This window comes from Thunnus maccoyii, chromosome 5 (genome assembly GCF_910596095.1).
Source record: "Thunnus maccoyii chromosome 5, fThuMac1.1, whole genome shotgun sequence".
Classification (NCBI taxonomy): Eukaryota; Metazoa; Chordata; class Actinopteri; order Scombriformes; family Scombridae; genus Thunnus; species Thunnus maccoyii.
This window is the reverse complement of record NC_056537.1, coordinates 3,764,062-3,784,771: the sequence shown is the minus strand read 5'-3', so window position 1 is coordinate 3,784,771 and position 20,710 is coordinate 3,764,062. Positions and strand designations below refer to the sequence as shown.

The window sequence follows — 20,710 nt, the reverse complement described above, 5'->3', positions numbered from 1 at the left end:
TCAGCAGTCCGGCTAATCGACCTTTGATATCATCGATGTTCGTGTACAATGTTGTCAAAATCAACATTATGTTTTTTGTCTTTGTGAGTAATAATTTCAAGGAATTCACATTAAACCACTTATCTATGAACACTTAAGTTATAAACTTCCTTACTAAGTAAACAATTGGTTATTTTACAGAAATTTAAGAGCAATTTGCAGGTATTTAACAGTTAATTTTACAGAGAAGGTGCAATTTGGTACAAATTACAAGAAAAAAAAAGTATTGAAAACAGTATTAAGTTGATTTAGTTGGTAAGTATCCACACGTCTATTCTTCTTCTCTTCTATTCGGGTTGAAATTGTTAATTTGCAAAAAAATGCTTAGTTTTTAGCGTGTAGACTTGTGTGTCAAACTGCATAATAGATTTTTTCTGTATACAACAAATCATACAACCCTTCCACAGAGATGTACTAAGAATTAGACACTAATTTTTATAGTCCAGGTGATATGTGCCAAATTTGAGGTGATATGTTCACTTTTTTATAAAAGCATGAAACTTGGCACATTTGTACAGTTGGGGCCCTGAACATTTTCAGAAATGGAGCCATTGCAAAAATGCCTTAATGAATGCACCATTAACTATTAACCTGAACAGTTTATGATGTTGTATATGGTATCATTGTAATCCTTGGCCATCAAAACATGGGGGTAGACATCACTTTTTCTGTGTTATCATGTTTGGTTCCAGAGATATGATGCAATATACATAATTAGGTTATGGTGGGAAGTAAATTGGTTGCCATGGCCACCACAAGGTGTTTTTGTGATGGCTCCATTTCTGAAAATGTTCAGGGCCCCAAATTGTACAAGTGTGCCAAGTTTTATGGTTTTATGAAAAAGTGAACATAATTTTCACATATCACCTGGACTATTAGAACTAAGAATTAGTACTAAGACACAGCAGCTACTTTAGGAAATTAGTGAAAATATGTCCTGGAAATTACTGTAGTAGGACAGTAAGGTATCAGTAAAATGAATGTTACTGAGATTGTTGATAGCTTTTTTTTTAAGAAAAAACCTAATTTGCTGTGTATGTGTGCTATGTATCATTTGACACATTAAACTACAAACAGAAAGTATTTTCTGACTGCCAAAAAGTAGTCAATAATCTAATTTATAAAGAGTGTTTTCAGATTAGAAACCGTGTATGAACCCAAACATAATGAGTGGAACTTTACCACCTAAACCAACTTAACATGTTTTTCTGTTTTTCGCATAATTTGTACCAAATTGCACCACCCTCTCCGTAAAATGTCTTAAAAACAAATTGATAAATATCTGCAAATTACTAAAGAAATTTCCAGGAAATTAACATAAAATTAAAGGAGCTGTAAAATACCAAACACATGTAAGTAGGAAAACCTCATTAAAGGTACAGTATGTAGGATTTAGTGGCATCTAGCGGCAACAATCCCCCACCCTTCCCCCATTCCAAGCATGTAAGATCTGGGCTACTGTAGAAACATGGCGGTGCAACATGGCGGGCTCTGTGGAAGGGGACCCGCTCCCTCTGTAGATATAAGGGGCTCATTCTAAGGTAACAAAAACACAACAATTCTTATTTTCAGGTGATTATACACTAATTAAAACATACCTATGAATATTATATTCCATTTCTGCAAAGTCCGTTCTGCTAGATGCCACTAAATTCTACACACTGCACCTTTAACTAAAAATCCAGCCTTTAAACAGTATGTCATGTGGCATGCTTCATATGTTTACATAAGGATGAAAGTTTTCTGAAGAACAATCTAATATCATTTTTTATTCAGTATTTATGCTTTTTAGTGGCCTTTAACGAACATCATTTCCCATAAACGTCACGGCTCGACAGAGGAGGCGAGTCCATGAGCGAGTGGAGGGGTCTCTGTATATATTCACAATTTCTAATTTGACTGGTCTTCTATGTGTGTGTGTGTGTCTTCTGTTAAAAGAGAAAAGTGAAAACACACACACACACAGAGTGAAGTAGTTTGGGTAATTTTCCGGGGAGTTCCGCCCTTGTTTTCCTTTGTTGAAATACAGTTTCTCTGTTGAACAATCTGTGTTGAAAGCATGATGACACACAAGTTCCTCTGCAGAGAAGACAACACAGATTCACTTTAATAACTGCGTACAGTAAATATTCAGAACAGTTTTCACTAATATGGAATTAATCGTTTGAAGGACACAGTATTTTCCATCCAACCCAAATATCTTTATATTCGACTGCTTGAAGGTCAAAAGTAATGAAATTGAAAGGGATTTAATATTTGTCCATCAGATGATGTCCTGTCAGTGGCTGTGAAACAGTAAACCACGATGCAGGGAGACAACATTTACAGCACATTATACAGTACAAACGTTTTTTTGAAGGAGGGTTTCCCTGCCTTTAAGTAAGATTTAAACCAGGAAGTAACGTAACAACTCTGGATTACCAACTGCCCAGGTTTACCCCACATCATTTGGGTTTACATAATCTGATTAATCTATAATTAGTTATAAATTAGCAGCAGTGAAGTCCAATCTGATCTCTGACAGGTTCTTCATCTTGTGGTCTTGAAGAAGGACTCTATTAAAATCTAGTTTGAAGACTTTAATAGTTTCTTTATATTGAGCTCATTTGTAGTTAAACTGTGTTTAAGGCTGCAACGAATAGTGGATTAATCAATTAGTTTCCAACTATTTAATTAATCGGCAACTAATTTGATAATGATCGATTAATCGTTTTGAGTCCTTTTTTAAGAAAAAAAAGTCAAAATTCTCTGATTCCAGCTTCTCAAATGTGAATATTTTCTGGTTTCTTTAGTCTTCTGTGACAGTAAACTGAATATCTTTGGGTTGTGGACTGTTGGTCGAGTCAAAACAAGACATTTTAGGTTACATCTTAGGCTCTGGGAAACAGTGTTTGACATTATTCACCATTTTCTGACATTTAATGGACCAAACAGTGAATCAGTTAATTGAGAAAATAACAGATTAATCGTTAGTTACAGCCCTAGTTGTGTTTTATCAAACAGCACACAGAAGACCGAGGGACAGGTTGTATTATTATATCACAGGAGGACTGTAGGGATGCAACGATATATTTACACTGTATATATAAATAATCCATTGATTGTTAAGTGTCTGAAAATAGTGAAAAACGATCATTATTCCCTGAGGTCCAAGTTAACATATTCAAAGTAGAAAAAATATTTCCTGAAGAAAACGCGTGTGAGTGCTGGAAGTTGGTGATCGCTTAAAAGTTGCATGAAAGCTGTAAAAGTTCTGCAAAATAAGGAGAGGAAAGATTCTTATTTTCTTTAATAATCCATTGACTGTTCAGTGTACTAAGTGACAGAAAATAGTGAAAAATGCTGATCATCATTCCCTGAAGAACAAATGAACATATTGACTTGTTTTGTCTGAGCAACAGTGAAAAACACAAAGATGTTGAGTTTATGATTGTGGAAAACTAGCAAACATTCACATCTGAGAAGCTGCTATCAGAGTATTTTTGACATCTTTGCTTACAAAATGACTTAAACAATTAATTTTCTGTCAATCATCTTATCATTTCAGCTCTAGAGTTCTACCATGTATAGTGGGGGTCAATAGAGACCCTCACAGGAGATTAATGTAGCATTTTAGCTTCACTAAATTGGCTTCCTGTAAGATCTAGAATAGAATTTAAAATCCTTCTCCTAACTTACAAAGCCCTTAATGGTCAGGCACCATCATATCTTGAAGAGCTCATAATACCGTATTATCCCACTAGAACACTGCGCTCCCAGTATGCAGCTTACTGGTGGTTCCTACAGTCTTTAAAAGTAGAATGGGAGGCAGAGCCTTCAGCTATCAGGCTCCTCTCTTGTGGAACCATCTACCGGATTCAGTCCGGGGTGCAGACACCCTCTCTATGTTTAAGAGTAGGCTTAAAACTTTCCTTTTTGATAAAGCTTATAGTTAGGGCCGACCAGGCTCGCCTTGGATCAGCCCTTAGTGATGCTGCTATAGGCCTAGACTGCCGGGGGACTTCCCATGATGCACTGAGCTCCTCTCTCCTCCTCCTCCTCTCCATCTGTATGCATTCATGTAACATCAATGCATGTCACTAACTTTGCTTCTTCCCCGGAGTTTTTTGTGATTTCTCATCTCATAGGAAACCCTGGGTTGCAGGCCGAGCCTTCGCGGTCCTTCGCTGTCCTGTTGGCATCCTTCCCTGGCTGTTGCTTCTTATTGTTGTTGTTATGATTGTTGTTATTCTGTCCCCCCCTCCCCATTTCCCTCTTTCTTTCTCTCTCTAAACCCAACCGTTCAAGGAAGATGGCCGCCCACCAAGAGCCGTATTCTGCTTGAGGTTTCTACCCGTTAAAGGGGAGTTTTTCCTTACCGCTGTCGCCAAGTGCTGCTCATGGGGGAATTGTTGGGTCTCTGTAAATTAAAGAGTACGGTCTATGTGAAAAGTGCCCTGAGATGACTTTTGTTGTGATTTGGCGCTATATAAATAAAAACTGATTGATGGATTGATTGATTGTATAACATGGCTGTTATAAGTGAGGAGTTCTTGTGCAAAAAGCTACAGAATCAGTCAGTAACTCTGATGATTGAGCTCCAGAATAGTTTGGAGTTTTGTCCTCAGATGAACTCCTTCACCACTAACTCTTTCAGCGAGCGGGAGGACACCTCTCCCCTCTCGGCGTCTCTCAGCGCAGTCAGCTCTTCCTGTAACTGAGCCACCGGCTGGCCCAGCTGGTATCCTAAATCCACCAGCAGGTCCAGCAGCGAGGCTCTGTAGTTCTTCAGTCCGTATCGTCTCACCGGAGGCAGAGCCCTCTGAGCAGACGTAAACGCTTGTTCAGGTTCCTCCAGGTCCCGGTAACAAACGGCGAGGGCAGCGAGCGTCGGTACAAGCAGGGTGGGTTTCTGCCACGGCACCAGCTTCTCCTGAATCCCCAGAATCGTCTGCAGCTGCTCCAGAGCCAGTCTGAACTGTCCCGCTCGCAGCAAACTGTGCGCTTTCTTCTGCTCCTGCTCCGTGAAGAATTTGGGGAAAAGAGGTGAATGTCGGACGCAACGTGTTTCGTAAAGTTTAGCCAGGTAGTCCTGGAGACCCAGGCGCCGCTCTGAGATGATTTCAGGGGAGAAGTTTCCGGTCAGGAGTTTGCGGGGAAGCACCACCTCCTCCAGCTCCTCGTTGAACTCCCTCAGCAGTGCGTGGTGAAAGCGGGAAAAGTCGCTGTAGCGGCGCTCCACGGACACGCGGCGAGAGTCGAAGCTGCCAGAGCGCATCACCACGACCTCATATACCTGGAAACACACGGAGGTTACATGTTAGAACAAAGATTTATCAGGCTGCTCTGCTGTCTTCCACTGGGCCTTTGATACACTACCACAAGGTGGCGCAAAAGACAGACACTTTCAAATGTTCATGGTGACTTTAGTGGACGGGTTCACAATTTTTTCAGGTCTGTCAAGTTTATCTGAAGCTAATATGAAGCTTCAGCGTCCAAATGAGTCAAATCAAGTAGATATCTTTCAACGTTACAGTCTTTTTAGTGTTTAGTTCCTCTTTTTGTTACTATACTTCCACCGCAGCTCAACAGGGAAACACTGTCCGAGGAAACACAAAGAAAAATTGAAACAAATTTGACATAGCGGCCAAACCGTGTAATTACAACGTCACGTAATGCACTCTGGCCCAAAAAGACTTTTTCCCATAGACTTACATTGTGAAAGAGACGTCTGTAAATCAGCGGATAAATTTTTTCTGAGCGTCACAACCCCCACAAAATGACTTGTCTCACTATCAGAATTAAATCAGTTCGGTTTGATCACATTTCAAAAGCCTAGAAGAGCCGCATAATTGAATTGTTTTATCCCCATTCAAGTTAGCTGGAGGGCTAAACTGGAAGTAGCCGCCTCGGCCAGCGACAGTCACCAGTGCGCATGCTCTATGGGCCGCACAATGCGGAAGATCTGGGTACTTTCATACCGGGAAGTCGATTTTTTATTGCTTCATGCGCCACTGAGCAACTTTCATAGGAATGAACGGGGCCCCGCCTCCGACGCTGTATTCTCTTTATACATCCATGGTATGTGCCAGCCAAGCAATTCCTGTAGGACTGAATGGGCGCCATTTTTAGTCTGGTATCCATCTCTTATGATATATCCATGGGGATGCATCAGGACGCTTTAATGTTTACACTACAAAAGATATATGGTCAAATGCGTCCCAGACCAAATGGGCAAGTGGTCTGAGTGATCGGATCACAATGCGTCTTGGTGGTCGTTTACATTTGTATTTAGCGCTGTGCACTTGTGATCTGAGACGCGTTTTAAAACCAAGTGTAAACAGGGTCTATGAGAGCGCTGAGAGTGAACCAAAACAGTAAAGTTGCTGAACAATGAGCTGAAACTCACTATAAAGCTCTGTAAAGCCGAGGAGAGCTTCAGACAAGTCATCATGTGATCCATTATTAATATAAAAATACTGATTATAGCTGTCTAACTTAACAGTATTATTTGGAAGGTCCTGGCTTCAAACAGAACAGATGGCGCCGACCATGAGCTGCAACTCTGGGCTGCAAACTGGCTCCAATGCAAACCAGTGGGTGATGTCACACTTCACTACGTCCGTCTTTTATACACAGTCTATAGTCTCACCACGTATTTGGACAGAGCCTGTTCAATGATACGAGTCGATGGGATTTCAAACAGCACCCTGACGGGTCGCTCCCTCTGCTTCTCCGCCCTCAAGTTCTGCTGCAGCTCCTTAGTGGTTAAACTGGAAGAGGTGAGAAATTCACCTACACACACACACACACACACACACACACACACACACACACACACACAGAGTATACATTTATAAAGTTTTCTTTTCATTCTAAAGGAAAAATCCACTTCTAAAAACCGTTTGTGTGATGATTCTTCTTGCATTTCTATACTTCGTGTTTCAGTTTGGTGGATATTATTTCATCCCAGTGATAATATAATGTTGCCAAAATGATGACAGTGAAGTCAAATCAAGATATTTGCAACAGTAACAATAAGAGTGTAAAAGCAGAAAAGTGTTCAGCAAGCTAAAACAGTTAGAGCCACAGCCGGCAGTTGGTTAGCTTAGCTTAGCATAAAGACTGGAAACAGAGGGAAACTGCTAGCCTGGTTCTGTCCAAAGGTAACAAAATCCACCTCCCAGCACCTCTAAAGCTCTAAGTACTCATGCAGAAAAATGTCCCATGTCAGTGTTATATTGTTTGAGATTATTGAATTATAATTACTGATGCATTAGTAGCGTTTTTTTTTCTGTTTTAACTACTTTATATAGTGTTGAGTAATTTAATGTGTAAGAGTACATCATATTTTACAGTATAAAATCACTTGGTTAAAATTTTACCCAGTTTGGGTCAATATGACACCAACACAATACTGGGTTAATGTTTTCTAGAAAGCCCCTCAAGACAATGGTACAAAGGTTGTTTTGACTCAGTTTAATGTTTCTTTTTATTTTACTCTTGAGTTATTTACCCAAACTAAAGCTTGTTATGATCTACTCCACTCTTTTTAAACTCACATGTCACAGTTACTCTGTTATTGATTGTTAATAACTTATCTTTTGAATGTCATACGCACATCGTTTTGTACAAGAAACAATACATTTGTGACAATTTTTAGCCAAAGCTTGTCATGTGTAACACTGGGTCAAAATAACAGATTGCTACTGGGTCAAGTTAACCCGATGTTGTAGTGGTGCGATATTGACCCAATCTGGGTAAAAATTTAAGCCAGTGATTTTTTAGTGTGCACATTATATGTTTTTGTGTGTAAAATCTGAATCTGCAAAGTAACTACAGTTGTGAGATAAATGTAGCTCCATAAAAAGAACATATTTCCTTCTGAAATGTTGTCAAGCAGAAGTATAAAGTAGCAAAAAACTGAAATACTCAAGTAAAATCCAAGTATCTTAAAACTGTACATAAGTACAGTACTTGAGTAAATGTACTTTCCACCTCCATTGATCAGTATAAAAGCAAATGAGTGTATTTTCCCAAAATGTGTAAATATTCTTTTAACTGCAGGTTTTAGTATCAGTCCTTCAGAATCAAAGAGGGAAGTTAAGGAGAAGTAGAAGAAGATGCGGCAGGTTGAAAGGGAGTCAATGATTATTTAAAGAGCACAAAACTACATCATAAAACAACACATCTCAGACTGTGAAGTACCTGGAAACAAAGGGTCTTCAGTGTGTCTCCGTGGTTCTGCCATCGCACCCACACAGCTGCTGAACAACATGGAGAAGATCAACAGAAAATGATGAAAGTAAAGCTTCCTTATTATCCTAACATGTCTTTACTTACTGTTCCAGTTAGTTATTTGTAAGCAGCTTTCCCCTCACAGACTTTGCTTTATGTTTCTCTTACCTCTTAACAGTGAGGTGTTTAAAAGCTGTCGTCACTCCAGGAAAGTAGAAGCACAAATATAAACATGTACCGTGTGGTTTTTGTGCTAACAGATAAGTACACAGAGAGAGGAAGTTCCTCAGAATATAATTCATACCAACGTGCAAGAGTGAAAGCAAGAGGAAGACAAAAAGGGTGCAGAGGGAAGTGAAATTTAACACCAGCGCTGTTGTAGACTGGGAGGTGTGTCTGTAAAGTCTAATTCAGAAGAGTGTGAGCAGATAAATGTATAGAGCCTCATTTTGGTTAAAATAAAGCTTAGCATATTGGTTTAATGGCTCTGGACATACCAGCTGGGTGGTGTTCAGACTATCACCACAATACATCTGACAGTGAATATAATCATCTAACATGACAGTATACATATGTTGAGTCTGTCTCCAACTTCAATTTCAATTCCAATTCCATTCTCAGTTTTATTTATATAGCACTAAATCAAAGCAGAAGTTATCTCAGGGCACTTTTCACATAGAGCAGGTCTGGACCATACTCTTTATTTTACATTGACCCAACATCCCCCCCCCATGGGCAGCAGCAAGGAAAAACTCACCTTTAACAAGAAGAAACCTCAAGCAGAACCGGTTAGTAGGTGGGCGGCCATCTGTCCGGACCGGTTGGATTGAGAGAGAAAGAGAAAGAGAAACCTGAGATGAACTCAAATCAAATCAAACAGTTAAGAGTGAATGAAAAAAACAATCTTGTTTGAAAAGAGGAAGGCCTTCACACTGACACATTTATTCAAATCGACAACGTTCGTAAGTCACATCTTAATAATTTACATATGCAGTATATATACAGTGAGCTCTTTATTAGGAACCCTTGTCTCCTCATGTGTTTTAATGGGGTAAACAGAATATTAGGAACACTTTTCAATATAACGTGTCCTCGTGCATTCACAATGACCTTTTCCTAACATGGCAATACTTTCCAGAGAGTGAAAATGTTTGGCTCTTAACATGAAAAACATATCAAATCTCCAGACTTATCCTTTAAATGCCCGATCGTCAGACATGTTGCAGTTCCTCTCTGATCCTCTAGATGGAGACAGTTTCAAAGGATTTTCTGCCGTCATGGCTGCAGGAAAACTTCATCTCACAATTTATTTCCTCATCTGCTGAAGAGTTTTAAACCTTTTCACGGTTGAAGTATCGTCCAGGTCGACATTTTGGCCTTGATACGTGCTGTTTTGCAGAGATGGAAAGTACTGAGGATATACGTCTCACGACAGTAAATGCTGAAAGACTAAGACTTAGAAAACTCTAAGTCAAAGTCAAGGTTGCTTTTATTGTTTCCTGAAGGAACTGCTGCATATGAAATAGACATGTTACAAAGAAAGAAAAAAAAACACTAGCAAACAAACACATTCACAAAAAACCTGCAGCAAATTACTGTAACAGTTAAAATTTACATTTTACTATGTCTGGAAAATATCACAGGTGATGTAAAGTATATATAACTTTAATATGAAGCAAAACACAACATTTGACCTTATTTCATTCATTTAATCAAGATGAATGATTCAGTATATATATATATGAGGATAGTGTCATGATTTAAAAGAGACCTTTGTGGCCAACAGTCTGTTTTACTGCTGGATGAAACTGCACACCAATGAAAAAGCTCTACCTTATCTTTTCTTATTGTTATGTCTGTGGTGCATCGTTTACAAGATTAATAAGATGTTATTACTGTGAAAAAACATTAAATTAAATGACTCCTGACTGACTATGCACCTTCAGTTTTACTCAACCTGACAATTAAAACTGTTAAATCACTTTTTGTCTTTAATTTACGGTGGCCCTGAGGTGCAAAACACAACATTTCACAAAACACAACAACATTTGTATTTTATAATGTTGTGTTTGCTGAAATGTCCTCGTATTTTACATCTGAGGGCGACAAAATCAATGGGAAATACCATAAGTTTTGAAAAATACCAAGAGTTTGATGATGTGGTGAAGTAACGTGGGATCATGGGAGTTGTTGTCTTCATTGCTAAACAACCAGCTTCTTCAGGGTTAGGATTATTCCAGTGTTCATCGTTCAGGATGTTTTTACCAGGAGCCGAATTATCTGCAGAGGTCTCCTCCTCTCCAAAACAAACAGATCTGATGATTAAAACCGGTAAAAACGCTGAATAAAGCAGTTTAACGTAAAAATCAGTATTTCTCCGACACTGTCTGGCGGGCACAGGACGTCCGGTAGGGGCTGTTAGCCGAGCTGCTGCTAACGTTTGCTCAACTTGTTTCTCTGATAACTTAAGCTCCAGACGTCCGATGACTAAAATCCTTCATCTGGTTAAAAGATATAGTTAAAAACGTTTTTATCATTAAAGTTTATCATAAAAATGTGGCTTAAAACTGAATAAAAGTCAATTTATGGCTGTTTCTGGTGGACAACCACAACACCAACCTATTATCTTGTATGCCTATACTCTTTGGGAGACGTAATTGTAGCAGACAAACACGACGCTGACGTATACATCTTGTGCGTGTTTACTCTTTGGTAGAGGAGGTATGCTGCCATTGACATGCGACCAAATGAAACGGTCCGTTACTTTGATTAAATTATGAATTTCTCTGGGTTTGAAAATTGTTGGAAACATTTGGGATAATGTAAGTACACAACTCAACAAAATATATAACATAGGTCTAGCTGTTCTCAGACATTTTCAGCTTTAATAAACCCTGCAACCTTTAAATTAGAGATTAAATTAGTTTAATGTCTTTAAGTCTTTGTCACTCTGAATGTTTTATTACTTTAGAAACTAAACAGTATTATTTTGAGGAAATAATGTGAGAATAATGTCAAATGTAATGTAATCTCCATCATTAGTAACACTGTGTTTAAATATACAAAAACAGGCCAATAAAAGGTCTTTATAGATATATTTACACCAATATTAGAAATGTTTAATATATTTTAATTCCTAATGAGTCATGAGACAGTAGCAGCCGCCTGGTACGTCTCTCTTCACACCAGCGTTCATTCATGAAACAATCGTCCGTCTGTGGACGTCAGCGTCTCTTTCATACAGAAAATAAGCAGATAAATGAGTGTTTGTGATGGAAACAAAGGCATGTCTCTGAGGCCGTGTTGTTTTAACAGAGCAGGCTGCTGCTCGATGCATTTATTTATCAGTTTTGATACATTTCTGTCACTCTGTACCAACTGAACACGTCTCTGTTTGTTCTTACAGTGAGACACAATCAGCTGACAGACCGGACTCGACCTCTTAAGCTGATTGAAGATGGAAAAAAAGAAAAAAAAAAAAACAACTCACTGCTGCTTCTGTTCTTTGTAACACTGATTAGTCTGATTTTATTCTGTGATGCAGTTGTTCCCAACTTTTTGGGCTTGTGATCCTTGACAACGAAGGTTATTTTATGTCTTAGAGTTGCAGTTCAACCAAACAATGATGATTCCCTCTAAGATTTTCCATTGGAATAGTTTATAGAGGCCTGATGAGGCAAAAACACAGTATTTCACAATGAAAAAGCAAAGATTAGAGAAAAGCAACCAAGTGGGGACTACCACTGCTTGAAGCTGAAGCCAATGCTTAAGTGCGATGCCACGGACCGCCGCTAGATGCTGACTCCAACTGACTCCCATTTCCAACGAGTTATTATGGACCCAATCGCTAAATTCAATCATACAGATGCTGCATCATTAGAGGACTTTGGATGAGTCCGACAGACGAAGTTATAATCCTGTAAAAAGGTCACATTAAATGTCAGAACATTCACAGATTGATTGATAAACAGATGAAGCATCTCTGTACTTATTGAGACACTTTTTCACTAATGGATACAGCGGCATTCTGCCATCTCTGATCAATAATCAATTAACAGTATGGCTGGTAAAGAAAGGTCGCTCTCAGCAGGAAAATGGCTCCTTTGAGTGTTGTGGAAACATACAGATACAATCTGTTTTCTACAGAAAAAGGTCAGATTGTAGCCTGTTTAGGTCTAAGAGTGAAAATAAACTGCTGCTTTTGCATTTAAAGGAAGTGGTCACCATTATGGTCAAAAATGTTTGTGTTTCAGCTTGTAGCTTCCTGCTTCTCCTGCACGTTACATTCATGTTCAGCTCAGTGTTGGTATGAATGTGTTTTACTATGTAAATGTCTTTGTGTTCGTATCAAATCTTTAAATCTTTTATAAAACCGGTGGTTTAATGTGCAGATAAATAATGCAAAAAAAGTTTTTACAACAAGAACATCATGTGACACCCCCTATCTTTAGACCACCCCCCATTTAATTCAAGAAAATCTCCACTTAAAAGTCACATTGTGGGAGTTTTGTGTTGCTTCCTACTGACCCAGAATCAGTAGTTTTAAATGTTCTCAACAGGTAAGACTAGCTTAGTTTAAATGCACACGTGTCGCTCGGATCGAAGAGTTAAAACTAATCGTGAAATGTAATTTTTCTCATCAAGGACAAGAGCTGCTGATCTGTTGATTGGCAGTGAGATAGTCCTGTCGGTTTGTGCACAAACCAAAAGTCATATAAAAATGAATTTAGTGTCACAGCGGTTTGAGGTTTGAGGTGAGCTTTTGCTTGAATGAGTCAGACATGAGGTGACGGTTGGTCGGTGTTTTGTACAGACAGCTGGTGTAGGGATGATGTAATATTCCTGTGATGACAGATTGCGTCTGCAAAACTGTAATGTAGCATAATAACACTTCACCGCCTCCTCTCAGAAAAAAACATCAGCGGACTGTGAACTTTTGTTTGACAATTATAAATATAACATAGAATAAAAAAAACAAAACAAATCCATGACGCTGAAAAATTCATCCAGAGGAGAATAAGAAACTCTGATTTCTGGCTGCTCGCGGTTTATTCTCCTCCTGTGTCTCATAACTTTTATATTTTCTTGTATAATTTTTGGGTTGCGTTCAGGGACGCTGTAGTCAAGGGCAAACAGCTCGTATGTGATGAGCAGAGCAGATAATCTCTCAGACTGACTGTGAACTGCTGATAAGGAAAGAAAATGTGAACCTTTAATGAATGTCGACGGCAGGTTTATTTTACAGCAGAGGTTACTGCGCAGCCTCTCTGAGTGTTCATCTACTCTGTGCAGGTTCACACCCAAACATTGATTAATATTTAGTTTCAAAATGACACACGGTGATGCATGGATCCTCTCCACACATGCAAATGAAACTTTAAGGAGATTAATCGTCTCAAGCGAAGACTGTTTTATTTGCATGTTTATATTACAGGTTTCTGATGATATTTGGTGATAGCTGAGAGTCTTTGGGTTTGTCATTGCACCTCTACACTACACATATCTGCAGCCATTTTCATCAAATTTGGATTCTGCAGCTCGAGCTGCAACGATTAGTCGATTAGCTGATCGGAAAAAAAACGGGAATCTGCAACTATTTTGGTGATATAATAATCATCTCACTCATTCTTCAAGCAAAAATACTAAAAGTTCTTTGGTTCCAGCCTCTAAAATCTAACAGTTTGCTGCTTTTCTTTGTCATATTTGACAGTAAATTAACATTTTAAGGTTTTGGACTGTTAGTCAGACTAAACAAGGGAATTGAAGACATCACCGTGGGCTCTGAGAAACAGTGAATGTCATTTTTTTCATTCTTTTTTAACATTTCATTGATTAAATGATCAAACAGATTAATTGATATCGCAAGTACTCGTTAGCTGCAGCCCTGCTGTAAACACAAACTCAGCTCATCAAATCTACCAGAGACTTCCCAGTTGAATAAAACATCCTGACAAACACGAGAGTTGCAGGAAAGAGGCAGAAACTACATTTAAACACTGATGAAGTGTACTACAGTGTAGCACAGCGCGCACTGAAGTGCTGTAGTACACTGCAAAAAAATTAAAAATTATATACAATGCGCGGTAATATTTCACACCGTTTCACACGCATTACAAATTTTTATAGAAAATTGTTGAGTGTCCAAACATTTACAGTTAATAGCTGTTTTTAGATTTTTTGCATCAATTTACAATAAAATTCTATAATTCTATATATATATAAGGTCAGCACTTGTTTTTCTACATTATGACTGTGTTTTCTTACAAGGTTTTGTTAGTAAAAACACACCAAGAAATTAATTTTACATTAAAAATTCATAATTTAAAAAAATAAAAGCAAGGCTTTCTGTTACAAAGACGGCCAATATCAGTGATCATACAACATGAAAGCATTTTCACATGGTCGTGTTAATAAAATACTTAAAAAAAGGAATATTCTGAGAAAATCCTTTAATGCTACAAATGTGACACGTCTGTCTTTAAAAACATAAAGTCAAATGATGGTGATTCTACAGAACGGCTGTGATAGCAGGACATACACTGAAATTACATTTTACTGTTTAAATTCCATAATAACAAAAGTCTTTCTTTTAATAATATTGTGAAATGATGGTGATTCTACAACACAGGTGTATTTTTGTTACAAAGTTGTGTTAATAGAAGTACTCAGAGCTTTATTAAGGAACATATCTCTGATAAAGCAACAGTTGCCAATGAATTCAATGTTTTTTGTGTAGAGTCATTTGTTTGTTATAAGACATCAGCTCTCCAGCAGCGTAACTGTCGCATTGCAATTTGCAAAACCTCATTTAGACAATAGGCAAAACTATGGAACTGTCTGAAAATGCAACAATAGAGGTGTTAAATTATGGCTAAAAGAGAAACAACACTCACCTGTATAGACACATCTGTATTTTAGTGGATGTATTTTTATTTTCATTTCTTATGCTTTTACTTTTTTTTCTTTTTTCTACTTAAACTATTTTAAAGCCTCCTGTGGACAGGTGTCAACATTGAATACAATGCATCTGGTGCTTGTGCATAATTATATGTTGCAGTTCCAATGCTATTGTGATGTACATGTCAAATAATATCAACTTAACTTATAGCAGGTTTCAGCTCATTGGTTCGCTGTGTGTTTTTGTTCATTCTCAGCGCTCTCATAGCGTCATTTTCAGAGCGTCTTCATTCAGTGATTTGTGAGTTTATGCAAATTGAAGCAACCAGGTAACATTTATCAGGAGTGATGAACGGCCCTGATAGTGTGACGACGAGCTGAGAGGACCAACGGCTGTAAACTGATGCTAATTAGTCTGACAGTGTAACGGAGATAACGTCAGAACACAGCGCCGCTCTTCACCTGCTCACATGAAGAAGCTCATATAAAGTACCGAGCTGTCAGTGAGGGGAAGAGTGGAACCAGCAACCAAAGGCCCAAACATGGGAGGACGGGTTTGTTTTTATCTGTTTTTTATTATCTGGCTGAATGAATAGTTCGACAGAATATTTCTTTCTAAATGTGTGGTTTGACCATGTGACTCCAGAACTACTCAATAGGAGCGTTTTCTAATCTGGCGCCTCTATCGGCAGTAACAGGACAACATCATTTGTCTATCTATCACTGTTAAAAAATGATGGCTGTATATTCCTCCAGACATGTTTGTCGGACGGTGGAAATGCCCATTAAACCTCCTCTTGCACCTTCTTTCCAATGACAGATAAGGGAGGGAGCTGTGCATTACCATTTCTGCAACTTTCCAAAACAGACAAGCTACCATTCACACTTCACGCAGGGATTGGCCAGCTGTGTGGAGGTGGCTTTACTACTACTTCTGTCACTTTTCACGTGAAGAAACGAGTGCAACACTATGACCGGGAGAGACTGTCTGAAAATATGTGTTGTTATTCCTGTATTTAAACAATATCGCATCTCCTCCATCTCCCTCCTCTCTTTATGATGGTCGGCTGTTCACTCTGTCTTTTAGTGAAGCCGTTCAGAACAACTATAAACACATTTGATTTCTGATGGTGCGAACCAGTTCTGAGGGACCATAAATTGAGCTTTAAGGTTAGATAAATGTGAAGTTACTAATTCCTTAATGTTAGGTGACCTTCATCGTTGGTTGAGGTTAGGGGTCGATCATAGTTACGGTTTTTGAAAAGTGGAGGAAAACTGTCAACTTATAAATACTGTACGTCGTCTGAACTGCACCACTGCTTCGGGTCATTATTACTACAGCTGCTACACTGCATCTGTCACTCAAACGTAACTATATGTGGTTTTTGTGTGACTGACAGTATGACCTATTGTTGTTTTTCTTGGGAGGACAGTCTTGTTATAAAGGTCAGGGGGCCCACAGAGGCTGCATATGTTCAGGTTTTTGTTCTACGCCGCTGCTCACACGTCAGACCTGAGAGCAAACATGAAGTCATCTGACTGAACAGAGCTGAAGCTGCGGTCGTCCTCTCCCTCGTTAACCAACCTCCGCTTTATGATCAGAGATGATGTGTGCAGCGGACTCGCCGCTGTGTTATTAACGGACAGCGGGGGCTCAGCTGGGGAGGGACGTGCAGGCAGATTTCGGCCTCGTCGCAGATTTGGCAGGTCTTCTTGTTATTGAATATTTCCATTGTCAGAGTAACAAAGGTGCCGTGATCACTGCTGAAATGCTTACAAAGGAAATGCCATCTTGCAAACAACATGCTGACTGCGGCAGTTTTGATGTGAAATATGCAATGATCAGAAAAGCACCTTTGTTTGCCAGCGATGAGTTTTTTCTTTTTGTTTTGTTTTTTAAGTAAGCTGCTGGGAGCTTTGTGCTGTTTCTGTCATGGACGGAGTTAACACCACACATGTGAAAATAACACAGAAAGCAAAGTGGCTCTCTGTGGATATCCAGGATTTTCTCTTCGGCCAATGTGAAGATTCAGGGGCTGATAAATGATAATATCATGATGAGGAATCTAGTTTAGTCCTGTTTTAATAGATAAAACTATACATGTTGGTAAAAGATATGGAGATTAAGCTTTCAGGAAGTTGATTTAAGAGAAACTTTACTTCTGTGATTCCCAAACTTCTCTTGTCTGACGTACGACTCCGACACCTTCGCTCACGTTCCAAACGTGTTCATTTAAACGTCACTATCAGTAAAATATCACCAGTGTTTTTCGACTGGAAATCTCCCTCCGGTGTCACAGTGGACGTTATACAACTGTTTTCACAGACTGAATGAGACAACCGTGATTAGTAAACCGACTTTGATATTTGAAAATCAGTGGATTGTCCACATAAACACACAGATGTTTTGGGCAATAGTAAAATACCACAAGAAAATCAATGAACGCTCGTCCTACTTATATGTAAATTTATTTATTTTTTTAAGGCTTGAAAGATTTAATATTAAATAATTTCTTTTTATTATTAAATAAACAGTTTTATCCTGTTTTAGTCAGAGTTGCTGCTACTTTTTTTGCTTCTAATTCTGTACCTGAAATCATAGAAACTTTTCATGTCAGTGAGCTGTGATTCCTCTAATTTATAAAACCCTTTGTATGTTATATGTTTTATGGCTTTATGGCACATGATCAGTATCCATTTAAAAGTACAGTAAAACAGTGTGTGTGATGTGCTCAAATGCATTCCTCTGTGTGTGTGTGTGTGTGTGTGTGTGTGTGTGTGCAGTGATTCATGTCTGTCTGTTACAGATATCTATCTTTGAGAGGCTTTGTGCAGGTTTTGTTTCAGGCTTTAGTTCTCTGTGTGGAAGCTGAACACTCATCAGTCTGCAGTGATGGAAGAGAGGAGCTTTCAGAGGTCAGATATGAACACAACAGAGCTCTTCAACATCGACTGGACATGACAGTGAGCGGGATAGTCATTAAAATAGTGCTTCACTCCTTTAACATGTTTGACAGAATAAAAGAAAAAAAAGGATGCATGAACCGCTCGTACGAACAGATTCGTTCTTAAGAGACTCAAGTGATTTAAGAAACTTTGAGGCGTTTTCTCGTATAGACGTTTCTTCACAAGGGGAAAACACTCGTTTGACTTGTAATTATAATGTCTTAATCTGAATGAATCTGGAATTTAAATATGATACTGAAATTAACTAAAATAAAGTTTATGACTAAAGCAAGCGACTGCCTCCCATCACAGACCGCTTTGCTTTAGAAAGATGTTTTTTAGCATCTACCTTCACATTAAAGCATTCCCTCTTTATTTCTGTCACACTACAGTGCTGCTCTAATGACACGTCGTTGTGTTTATATTTTCTAATTGTTTCAGGTCATCGACTACTGACACTCCTCAACTTCTTATGCTTTTGTCTGCTGGTTTCTGAAAACAGAACTTGAAGCTCTGTGGTGTGAACTCTTTGGTAACATTTCCGTGAATGAAACGGAGCGGAACAGGTCGCCTTATATGGCAATTTTAGGGGCGTTGATTATATCAATGATCACATCTCATGAATGCGCACCTCCACATGAACAGGTGATATTCATCAGGGTCATGTCTAGATGGTCACCCTAGATTTTGGAAACTCTCATGAGCCGCTTCAACATCTTCTTGTCTCACTGTTTTATGCTGTGACAACGCTAATGTTAAGGTTAAGGATTAGGCACAAAGACCACTCGGTTCGGGTTCGGGAAAATATGATGGTTTGGGTTAAAATGATCACTTGAAACGTGGTGTGGGTTAAAGTTACTACTTCCTTACGAATCTCTTGAGAGTTTCACAAATCTAGGGTCACCAATTACATGACCATTCATCAGGCTGAGATGAGTGATTTACAAGATGTTCAGGCCGGTAAGAAAGTTTGTTGAATCCGACTTGGAACACTCATACAAGCAAACCTCACAGAAAAAAGTCTTTTTTTTTCTTTTAGGATAGTTTTAGAATAAGAATATGAAAATGTTCTTGCATGAGGCCCAATGTCTTTTATATCCTGTCAAAACCTGGTGCCTACATTACCCACAATGCTACTGGAGATTGTGGAGCAGGCTACAGAGGTCTGATAACCTTGCTTCTTTCTAACTCCACACCCCAGATTTTTATCATTTTTCAAACTTGTAGTCGTCAGCCCCGACTGACGCTATCTCAAATTACATCACTTGAGGCAATTTATCAGATTTCACACAACTCCTTCTGGAGACACAAAAGGCTTTATAGACCTACTACTTTTTACACATAGGACACCTGGAAACCTGCACTTCACCTTTAAGAGGTGTGTGTTTACACATTTTAATGTGCCACATTATAGAATAATAGTATTGTATCATATTGTAGTATGTATTTCTAATTAGCTGGAGGTATTGTCCATTAAAATTGTATAACAGGACATCCCAAACATAACTCCAGTTCAACCAACTGTCCAAATCAGCCCACAAGGTATTTTAAAGGTATACTATGCAGGATTTGTTGGTGGGTGTTTGTAAACACACAGCAACACACAACACCAGAGAGAGAGAGAGAGAGAGAGAGAGAGAGAGAGAGAGCAGTGGTGGTCGAGTGAGCTAGAGAGTGAACGAAGAGAGCGAGCGGTGCTGGTGAGAGCAAAGCCGTAAATCAGATGGCGATTTCATTCTAAAACACAAATAAACACGCCCACACCTTCGCACAACCCTGCGGGAAGGCGTTGCATTGCCGGATTTTGTTTGAATGCAGAGCTGCATCCTGTCCGCTGTGATCAGCACTGTGTAGTTTGACAGTTTCATCTGAGTTTCGTAAGCCGGGTGTGTTGTGCTGGATGGACTAATTTGCATAAAGTTAAAATTGACTATGATTATGATTATGCAAAGTCAGATACAGCGATTGGTACGTCAACTGTCCATGCCGTATCCATCATGCACCGTGCGGCTGGGTCCACTGCTCTGCATAGAAAATGAATAGGATCCGTCGACTTGACATCTGTCAACCGATCCAGTGTGTCTCCACTTTTACAGCTGTGGAGGGTATAAATATACCCGCAAACGATCGGAAGCCCTTACTGGAACCAAAATACAATGTAACCTCTAATTCTGTGATTTGTGCATGACAATACCAAATGTGTGTCTGAGTTACCCCGTGTCTAGACTGCAAGCATAATGTGAGCAGCACATTAGCAGAGCAGCAGCAGCAGTGAGTGCTCTGTCTCTGTGTCTACACTGGGGGTATTCAGATGCAGTGTAGAGTGTAGGTCACCTGCGTTTTGGAAGCACTAATAGCACTTAATGTGATGGAGACTCCATGCAAAGATGCAAACAGAGTCAGAGTGGGTAGGGGGAGGATGTAGGGGATGGAATCGAATTGAGCCTATGACTGACAAGCAGAGGCCTTATGTAGGCTAGTTGTCAACAAATCAATAACTGTAATTGATGAAATCATAGAATAAACAGAACCAGAGAAACTCAAAGCATTACACAAATATGACCCCTACAGTGTAGGAGGCATAAATATATTTGCTTTTTTTTAGGTATGT

At 39.0% G+C, this 20,710-nt stretch overlaps 1 protein-coding gene across 4 annotated transcripts; it reads right to left on the bottom strand.

Annotated features, from left to right (window-relative positions):
- Positions 1–4,469: 4,469 nt before the first annotated feature.
- snx20 (sorting nexin 20) lies at positions 4,470–9,046 on the bottom strand. 4 transcript variants are annotated; one of them, XM_042411954.1, is made up of 4 exons: positions 9,014–9,046; positions 8,227–8,282; positions 6,671–6,813; positions 4,470–5,314 (listed from the first exon to the last, which is right to left on the bottom strand). In XM_042411954.1, the coding sequence occupies exons 2-4, from the start codon at positions 8,267–8,269 to the stop codon at positions 4,643–4,645; spliced, it is 858 nt and encodes a 285-aa protein (XP_042267888.1). In that variant the 5' UTR covers positions 8,270–8,282; positions 9,014–9,046; the 3' UTR covers positions 4,470–4,642. The 4 variants fall into 4 exon arrangements, with proteins under 4 accessions (XP_042267888.1, XP_042267889.1, XP_042267886.1 ...); XM_042411955.1 differs by having other exon boundaries at positions 8,227–8,285; positions 9,014–9,036; XM_042411952.1 differs by lacking the exon at positions 9,014–9,046 and adding an exon at positions 8,425–8,732 and having other exon boundaries at positions 8,227–8,285.
- Between the last annotated feature and the right edge of the window lie 11,664 nt (positions 9,047–20,710).